We start from the raw sequence: 11746 nt of genomic DNA, 5'->3' as shown, positions 1-11746 counted from the left end.
ACGCACATAGTATTTTGTATTCTTTTTATTTTAGATTTAAAATTTCGATAATCATTAACAAAACATGCTTCATTTCTTAAAATAGAACCATCTATTCCATATAACTTATTTTCTGAATTTTTAATATTTAAATTAAAAAAGTATCCTTTAAGTTTTATATTCTTTTTATATTCATCTTCTGACTATACTAATCCACCATATTCAGCTAGAACAATAACTTTTTTTGGAAATTTTTTTAAAGCAAATATTCCATATTGTTTTTCATTTTCATTATAAGAAGAATTTTTATTATTAGTAATTAAACCAATAACAATATCAGAATTAACATATCCTTCATTAACTGCTTTTAAAATATCATTTTTTATTTTATCATTTTTTAAATTAATATATTTTTTTGATTTATTACTTGCTTCTATTGTATTCTAATTATTATATAATAAATTTTTTATTTTTTTAGTTTCTTTAGTTAATACTTGACCAAATATATAACGAGAAGGATAAGAATTTTTATTAAAAATAGGAATAAATTTTTTAAAAACAAAATAACCAAAATTATAAAAACTATAAATTTCCTATTTAAATATATTTTCATTTTTATGAATATGACAAAGAATTATATTATTTTCTATTTTTTGTATATGATTTAATATTATTTTACCATCATTTTTTACTAAATCTGATAATTTTTTATAATAAACATTGCATTTATTATATGAGCAATTAAATCCATTAGTATTTCTTATAATATTCTATTCTTTTATAATAAAACAAATATAATGATAATATTTTTTTTATTTTTAAAATAATTAACATTTGATTCATTACAATAATCACATTTTTCATTAGTTTTTAATTTACAATTAAAACATTCTCATATACTATTAATTGATTTAATAGATTTTTTTTCTATTTGACTTATACATAATAAATGGGAAGAATTAAAACAAAAAACACATCTTTTATTTAAATGTTTATTTTCTTTATTAATTAAATTATAACATATTTGACATCTTTTATGATTAATTAAATATTTTTTTGAAATCATTGATATTTTTATTTTTTATTTGTATGTTTATATACTTGAAATATTATTTTATTAAATAAATCATAAGATTTTATTAGAATATCTAATGATTTGCATCCTAGAATAGATATTTTATTGGATTTAAATATTTTTATAGTAGTTTTTGTTTCATCTAAATATAAATTATATGAAGGAGATATTTGAGAATCATAATTAATATTTTTTATATTATGAATAAAATTTTCTATATTTATATTTAATTCACCATTTGCGGATACTGTCAATATTTTATAATTTTTAAATTTAATATTAAAACCTAATTTTTGTAATTTTCTACATATTTTTCTAATAGTTATTTTAGTTTCTAATTCTGATTTACAACCTACAGTAGTTATTGTTCCATTAGGAAATAATCTAATAATAGATTTAGGATTAATATTTTTAATTAATAAAGAGTCCATTATTTCAGGAGTATAATAAGAATTACTTAAATATAAAGATAACTCATTAAGATTCAAAGGTTGTTCTATATTAATACTTGCGATAAAATGAGTTAAATATAAAGGAACTTTATATAATTCTTTATGAGAACAATTTAATATATATTTATTTTCTTCAATATTTCTAGGAATATAATTAGTAATATATGATTTTCTTTTATGTTTTATATAATTTTGATTTTTAATATCTGAATCAGAATCTTCAGTAGTACTTAAGCCAATAATATCATTTATCATTAACACAAAGTATAAAAATTATTTTAATTTAATGAAGATTGAAGATTTATTAGAAATATTTACAGATTTAGAAAGAAGTACTGTTAATGATGTGTTTGATAAAAGAACAATAAATTCTATATTTAAATTATATAAAAGAGGTATAATAAAAGAAATAATATCATGTATTAATTCTGGAAAGGAATCAAAAATTTTTTTAGTATAGAATAGTTAGTAGAATATAATAATGAAAGTTTATAGAGTTTCTGTATTAAAATTTAAGAATAGAAAAAAATATCTTGAAGGAGAATATAGATATAGTGGATCATATAACAAGACTAATACTATGAATATTATAATGTTATGAGCTAGTAAAGAAGCAAGAAATTTATTAAGAGTAAGAAATAAAAGTAAATGAATAAATGTTCCTATGGTAATAGATGTATTAGATAATTTATTATTATTGGAACATATATATGATTATGATAATACGACGTCTAAATAGTTAAAGATATTTGGATAGGAAAATAAGATAAATAAAGAAATTTATTATTAGATTATAATAATAATATATGATTTATTTAATAATTGTAATTTAATACATAGTGATTTATCAGAATATAATATATTAGTTTAGAGAGTAAATAAAAATAATAAAATAAAAATTTATTTAATAGATATGGGATAGAGTGTAATGATAGATAATATAAATGCAAAAGAATATTTAAAATAGGATATAAAAAATATAAATTTATTTTTTAGTAAATATATAAAAATAATTAATATAGATAAAATATTAAATTTAATATTATTAAATAAAAAATTAGATATAATGGAATTAATGGATAATATAAAAAATAATTATTAATTTCATTAAGATAAAACTAATTAATTATTTTATTATTTTAAGCTTATAAATCATTTACTTCTATTAAATGACATCTAATAATTAATTAATTATTTTTTTAAATTATTTATTTTTATAATTAATTTATAAAAATTTATTAATATATATTAATGCATCATTTTTATAATTTTCCGTAAACAATAAAATTTTATCATAATGAAAAAATTTTTTAAATTTCTTAGTATTATTTTATTATATTTTCAAATAAAAAATATTGATTATATTAATAATAATAAATAGTATATAGAATTTTTAGATGATATTAAAGATATGAGATTTAAATATTTTTTAAGAAAATCATGATTAGAAACAAAAATAATATCAATAAAAAAATTAATAGTTAGAACTCAAATAAATAAAATATATGAAGAATTAAAAATATTATTTGAAAATGAATTTTAGGATTTAAATAATACAAGACCTTTTAATATAATTACAGGATTTATTTATAATTATATTATATGTAATTTATTATCAATAAAATTTAAAGATAATGTAAATTTATAGAAAAAAATAGATTTAAGAAGATATAAAATACATTTCTTATTATTAAAATTAAAAAATGATTATAAGAATTTACTTGAAGATATTGATAAAAAAAATATAAAAAATAAAATAAATAAAAAATGTTTAATTTTAATTGATGTTTTAGATAGTAATTTAAAAAAATTATATAAAAATATAGAAGAAATATTTGATGAATATTTACCAGTAGAGGAGGAAAAAATATCAGTTGATGAAATAAAATAGTAGTTATGAGAATTAAAAAATCGATATAATAATATATATAAAAAAGTAAAAATAATTATTCTTTCTTATTATATAAATACACGTCAATCTTCATTATATCAATCAAATAAATTACATTTTATGACAGAAAAAATATATATGAAAAATTTAATTCTTTTTTTTAAAATATTATTTGAAATATTATTTATATTATCAAAAAATATAAAAGAATTTAATATGTATTATATTTTTAATAATTCAAATGATTCTATATTATATATAAAAAAATATATATATTGTGAATTAAAATCAATATTTATAAAAATTTTAATTGATTTTGGAATTATGATAGATATAATAAATAAAAAATGTGAAAATTTATATTATAGAGTTTAATTATTAGAGTTTATTATAATAATATTATATTATAGATAAATGAATCAATTAAAAAATCTAATAAATTAATAAATTATTTATTTTTATATTATCCTATTAATATAAAAGGAAAATTAAAATTATATTTTTTAAAAACTTCGCGTTGTATATTTGATTTTATAAATTTTTATTGTTGTTTAAGAAATGTATATTATACAGATATTGATTAAATTAAATTTTTATAAATTATAAAAATATATTTTTTTAATTTTTATTATTGATCTCTAAACTTACAAATTCCATCTTCATTTTTTTTATTCATCTTTTTTTTTAATTTATTCTAAAATATTTACACTATTGAATAAATTTTTATTGTTAAGATATCAAATATATATAACAATGCTTATCTATATTAATTGATATATTCTATAATACTAATATATCTTAAATATAACTTTATAATTGAAAATACAAATATTATTGTTAATTAATAGAATAATAAATATAGATATAAATTTATTGTTACTACATATCTATAATTATTTTATATTAGATTTTATACTATTATACTATATAATCTAAAAATAGTTGAAAAGTAGAAATTTAAATTTAAGAAAAAAAAAAATATTAATAAAGATATAATATATAATAAAAAAAAAAAGATTTATATTATAAAAATATAAGAATAAAAAGTTGTTTAATAATTATTTATTTTTTTTATTATAAAAAAGTAATATAATTATTGTGATTTTATTATTAATATTTATGTAGTTAATAATATATAATATTTATGTTAAATTATATAATGTAATATTTTTATAATTTTATTAAAAATTACGTAAAAAGTTATATATATATATAATAAAAAATAATAATGAAAAAATATTTAATATACTTTTTATGTTATCAATTTTATAGTATAATATTAATTGCTATATAATTAGATATTATGATAATATATATAAAAATATTATAAGAGAGATTTATCATTAATACAAATATGTTATTATTTTAACAACAAAGATAATAGTTTAAATGATGAACTTATAGTAGAATATATAGATCCTACAAAATCACCATATATTTATCCAGGATATAATTATATTAAAATTAATTCAAATGTATTTTCATGTTAGAGTATTAATAATAAAATATTATTTTATTATATATTTAAGGATAAAAATCAACATCTGTTTAAAAGAATTTTATTTAGAAAATGGTGAATTTTATGATGAAATAGTTTACTCATTGTGTATTATTTTTTTTAATTTAATATATATTAGTTATGATGATAAATCTACATGAGAAAGATATTTAGTTATAAAATAGTCTTTTTATGATAATCTATCTTCTTCAGAATCTTCAATAAAATTAGAACATACTAAATTTACACATGTAATATTTTCATTAGATTTAAATACAGAATTATTTTTACCAGGAAAAAAGATCGATTATTTTATAACAAATTCACATATTAAGGAAAAATATATAGGAACAATATATTTTCCTACAAGTAATAGTATACCAGTATTTTTACGTATAGAAAGAACAAACTATAATAATTTCAAATACATAATTTCTTTTATAAAATTAGTGAATATAAAACACGGTAAAATAGTTATTATTGTAGAATAGTCTTTAGGTAGAATAGTTTATATAAAATTTAAAATCTTTTACAGGTAAAAAATAATTTTTATTTAATAAAATTTAAAAATATCTTTTCCACATATTATAATAAGTAATATAAAACATCATAAAAAAGTTGTAGTAAGAAAAATTATTTATGATACAGAAAAGGATTTTTAGTGCATACCTAATAAATTACTTATATTATATAATAATATTATTAATTATAAATATCATAAAGAAAATAATCAAATATTTTTCATAATTACTTTAACATCTAAAAAAAAAAAATACGTTATTATGATATACAAAATAATATTTTTATTTTATTATAGATATATATATATATATATATATATACTAATGAAATTGCAAATATTTAGAATATTACAAATGTAAATCATAATAGATGTCATTTTATAGGATATATATTTTTAAATTTTTTTCTTGATTATACAATAATATTTTATTCTCCATGTGCAAAAATAAAATATATATTTATATTTATTTATTATAATAATTATAAACATTTTATTATTTATAAAAAAACAATAGATTATGAATTAAAAAATATTAAAGGTATAAAAGATATAGGTTATTATTTAATGTTATAGGGCACTTGATCCTTAAAACAAAAAAATATATATGAAAATGTAGATACATACATACATAAATATGCAATATATCAAATAACTTATTTTATAGATAGAATAATATAGAAAAAAGATATAAGAGTTGAATATTTAGATAGCGGATTGTCAAAAAATATAATATAACATTTCAAGAAAGAGATATAAGTGGATTTAAAAATCATATATTTAATAGTTTGATAATTTTTGATAGTACAATATTTTTAAATTATTTACATATTGATCAAATAGTTATTTTTGAAGAAAAATTATTATTAAAAAATAGATCTAATAAACCTGATGAATATAACTCAGATTATAATGTTACTCTTTTATATAATAAAGGAGAAAGTAAAAATAATACAATTCTTTATTTTAATAATATTCAAATTTAGCTAGTAGCAATAAATATAAAAGAAGAATCATGTATAGAAGTAAAATGATAGTATAATGAAGATATATATATATTTTATATATATGTTATTATAAAGTTTTATTTGTATGAAAAAATTTATTAAAAAATGGAATAGAAAAAAGTATAGTAGTAGATTTTAGTTATTTAGGATAAAATAATTAATTTTCAAATTATTTTTTATATATTTTATAAAAAACAATAAAATTATTAACTATTAGAAAATAAGAAATTTTAAATAATTTAATAGTAAAAATAATTCTGATATTATCATTAATATAATATATAATTATCTTAATAAAAACATATTATAAATTTAATTAAAAATATTACATTAATCTCTTATTTCTTTTTTTAAATATATTAGATATTTTATTGTAATATATAATAAAATAATCATAAAAATAAATAATATAATATCTAATATAATCGCTATCTTTATCCACATATCATATTTATATATTATATCACTTATAAATTCTTCTACAAAATCATAATCTGTATACTTATCCTTATTTGTTGTAATAACAATATTTGCTATACTAAAATCATAATCAGAAAATGCTAATCTATTAATAACACCATAATTCTTTATAGTCTTCTCATATCCACTAATAATAAACTTATTATCATCTTCTAAATCTAAAAATTCTATCTCTATATATAATCTTTTTAATAACATACTAGCTTCTGCCCCTTCCTAATTACTTGCTAAATCTAATAATTCCTTAGGTTTAACCTCTTTACTATCTCCTATCCTTATTAATTCCTACTAATATTTATATATATTTGAAAAATCGAAATTTTTATTCTTTAATATAACAACCTTACACTTGTTATTATCATTATAAATTTTTGTTACAGTACTTCCTTCCTTATTGTCTATCCTATAAAAATAAAATATAACTTTACATCTGTCATTACTTATTAATTTTATATTTATTAATATTCCTAACTTTAATCCATCAAAAAATGGCCATTTCATACATGATATATAAACTCTATCCTTAAATATAACTTCCTAACCCCATATACTAATTATTAAAAAATATATTAAATATCTCATAATTACAAAAAATTACTTAAAATTAATTATGTATATAAACTACTCGAAAATACTATACCTTTTCTTATTAAATTACTTCCATCACTGAAATATTTCTTTAATTCTTCATTATTAATATAAATACATGCTTCCGATAATTCTCTTAATAAATCATCCAATCTTTTTAATAATCTTACTATATCCCCTCTATATGATTTCATAATATGATATACTAAATTAAAATTAGAATTTTCTATTCATAAATAAACTACTAATGAAGATGCAAAATTTATATTCTCTAACATACTATCTATATCTATACTATTGTCATAATCATACATCTTTTTAAATAAATTATATGATATATCATATAATTTATAATAAGCCTCTATTAAATTATTGTTATCTTCACTTATTAATAATAACTACTCACATATATAATCATCACTTATATCTCATCTTATATTATCCCATATAATACATCCTAATAATGCCGTACATTGTTTCATATTCAACTAATAAAATATATTTCCATATATTAACTCAGTTATTAAAATCTCATTTGTAACTGTTATACAACATGATACTCTTCCCTTAACTAATATAACTTCATTTTCATCTATATAATTTAATTCCTTTAAAAATATTATTGAATTCTATAATTTAGTCTTAAATAAATCTAATTGTGATATATTCTTATTGTCAAATTCTCTTAACTATTTTTTGTATTTATTATAATTAATATATAAATTAGATACATTATATAAAAATGTTATCTTATTCTATTTTATCTCTTTATTAAAAAAATTTAAAATATTATCTATCCTAGTTATATATTTTTTATTAACTTTTAATCTTAAATCAGGTATATATATTAATGGATTCTTATATCTATCTATCATATCTATTAAATTATTATATAAATCCTTCTATACCTAAAATGTTATTCATATATCACTCAGTATTTCTAAATACTAATTACTTATAGATTCTATCATATCTAATCCAAATGATATTATCTTTAAATTATCACTGTTCCATCCCATATTTCTAAATTCCTATATATCTATTTCATACTATGGTATCTAAAAATTTCATATATTCTTAATATTATTATAACTTTTATTTTCTAAATTATATACAGGTATTAAAACATCTATACAATATCCATCCGGTTCATATGATTTATATGGCCTACCAGATAATATAATTCCTCAACATCATTTTCTAATAAATATTATTCCCCCTATACCTAAATACTATTCAATATTATTATAATATCTTTTCATTATCCATTGATTATTTAAATATATTAAACTTTTATATTCTTTTTTATATTTATTAATAAGTCTACTATGCTAAAGATTGTTAGATTTTGATATTTTTTCTATACTATTAATTAAATAATTTCTTTTATTCTATAAATTAGGCTAGTTTAAATTATACTAATACTATTTAAAACTTTTCTTAACTATATCATATATATCTATCGTCTTTAATCTTAATAATGATAATATCATATTATATGTTATTCTAAATGAACTATTTAATGGTGTCGAATTTCCATTAATCATCTAATATAAATCATCAAATGAATTATTCTTTGATCTTAATATTATATAAACATTTCCTTCACTATCTATTCCTCTTCTTCCAGCTCTTCCACTCATCTATATATACTCACTACTAGTTAATGATCTAACACTCTCCCCATCAAATTTAGTTATCTAATTAAATACTACACACTTAGCTGGCATATTAATTCCTATTGCAAATGTTTCTGTTGCAAATAAAATTTTTATTAACTATTCTCTAAATAATAATTCAACTATTTCCTTAATTCTAGGTATTAATCCTGAATGATGTATTGCTATTCCATATATACATAAATCATAAACTTCTTTTAACTACTATATCTATTTATCTTCATCTCCTAAATCACTTATTGCCATATTATAAATATATTTTATCTTTTTCTTCTATTCTTCATTGATAATATCTTTACCATATTTTATACTAAACTCATTCGCTAATTCTCCACATTCTTTTCTAGAAAATGAAAATATTAATATAGGTGTTTCATTTTTCTTTAATAATGAATATAATAAATAATTTAATGGTCTATTTCTATTTGTTTCTTTATCCTTCTTTATATCATTAATAGCTTTTCCTATTAAATTTCTATTAGTAATATTGTTTTCATTTAAAATATAATAATTATTTGTTGTACTTGTAAATGCTATATGTTTTAATGGTACCGGTCTAGTCTATGTTGTTACTATATGACATTTTTTATTTTTTAATCATGTTATTCAATTTGAAAAATCTAATGAATTTGGTAATGTAGCAGATAAAAATAATAAATTTATATTTTCCTTTAATAAAATAATTGTTTCTTCTCATACTGTTCCTCTTTCTCTATCTTTCATATAATGTACTTCATCAAATATTACCCATATTACATTATCTAAAATATTAGAATTTTTATATAACATATTTCTTAATATTTCAGTAGTACATATTATACAATTAGCTTCTACATTAATAGATATATCTCCTGTCTATAATCCAACATTATTAAATTTTTCTTTAAAATCACTATATTTCTAATTACTTAATGCTTTAATAGGAGAAGTATATATAACTTTCTAATTCTATTGCAATGCTATCTAAATAGCATATTCTGCTATTACAGTTTTACCAGCTGATGTATGTGCTGTAACCATAACATTTTGACCCTATTCTATATAATACATACTTAATTTCTAAAATTCATCTAATTTAAAATCAAAATCCATATATTTTGGAGTATAATTCTTTATTTCTTCTCTCATTATTTTCTATAAATTTTGTGCTTATTATTTTTTTAAAAAAATTAATTACTAATTGAAGTATTTATCTAATACTCCTTTTCCTTTTTTAATATATTCATCATAATTTTTATCACAAATAGAACCCTTATAAAATAAAGAAATTATTTTTTCACTTTGAAAATCTTCAACATTTTCTGTTAATGTTACACCTTTCATAATATTATAATATCGAATTTTACTTTCATCTAAATAATAATTATATTTAGTATCTCTAATATCAATAGCATATGGTAAATCATCTTTATCATCTAACTTAACATTAATAAGACTAATTAATTTATTAAGATCAATTTCTTTAATCTAATTATTTATTATCATTTCATCAACACATGTATATAAATCTTGACTAAATATTCTATTATATAATATAGGCTGTTCTTCATTTAATTTATTTCAGATATATCATTCAGTTAATGTACAAAATCCTTCTACATCTTCTAATTTTTTTTCTATATTTAATTTACTAATACCATGTAATAACATATTATCATAAATTCTAGCTTTTCTAGAAAATATTCTTTGGTATAAATCATATCTACTATGAAATATAGCAGTAATAGAAGTTCTTGCTCTTCAATCAAACCATATTTGATTATTATATACTTTCATTTTTTCAAATAATAATTCAGGATTTATGTTATGTCTTATACCTATATGTTTAGCATCTCTCATTATATAATCAATTTTATCTACATCTAAACCATTATAATTATTAGCTATTATTTCAAACTAATATCCTTTACCCTAGCCTTTTATTAAAGAATTTATAAAATTTAACTCTTTATTATTAATATCTATAGAATTTTTATTAATAATATAATCTAAAATTTTTACACTTCAATCTTCATGTTTAAATTTATTATTATACTATAGAGTTTTTTCAAACAAATGTGAAAATGGTCCATGCCCTAAATCATGACATAATCCAGCTATAAAAATTAATGATTTTACTCTTTTAGATATATCTAAATCAGTGCTATTTTTTATTAATTTTTTTAAAAATATTTTTGATAAACTACAAGTACCTAAACAATGTTCAAATCGATTATGTGAAGCTCCAGGATATACAAATTCAAATAATCCCATCTATTTAATAAAACGTAATCTTTGAAACTCTGGAGAATTTATAATTTCTATTTCATCTCCATAAAAATATGTAGAATGATATATTGAATCGTGTATTATTTTTATTTTTGTCATTTTTATGTATTTGTGTTAAAAAGAATGTTAATTTTTTTAATATTTTTTAAAATAAATTTATATATATTTAAATTAAATAGAAATGAAAAATATTGTTTTTATGAAAATATATCAAATACCAATTCATATCAAATATTATACGCTAATTTAGATCATGCTTCAAAAAAATTATTCTAAAATAAGTATTTATCTTAGCAATAGCAATAATTC

General features: G+C 16.6%; 1 protein-coding gene and 1 pseudogene across 1 annotated transcript; both read right to left on the bottom strand.

Annotated features, from left to right (window-relative positions):
* Positions 1–8914: 8914 nt before the first annotated feature.
* On the bottom strand, positions 8915–10261 carry LOC125290447 (annotated as a pseudogene).
* Positions 10262–10909: 648 nt separating this feature from the next.
* LOC125290446 (deoxynucleoside triphosphate triphosphohydrolase SAMHD1 homolog) lies at positions 10910–11536 on the bottom strand. The gene is given in 1 exon segment (XM_048237197.1): positions 10910–11536. A coding segment is annotated over 1 exon segment (627 nt).
* Positions 11537–11746: the final 210 nt, after the last annotated feature.

Source organism: Alosa alosa, unplaced genomic scaffold (assembly GCF_017589495.1).
Source record: "Alosa alosa isolate M-15738 ecotype Scorff River unplaced genomic scaffold, AALO_Geno_1.1 AALO_1.0_unplaced_5, whole genome shotgun sequence".
Taxonomy (NCBI): Eukaryota; Metazoa; Chordata; class Actinopteri; order Clupeiformes; family Clupeidae; genus Alosa; species Alosa alosa.
This window is presented reverse-complemented; position numbering and strand designations above follow the sequence as displayed.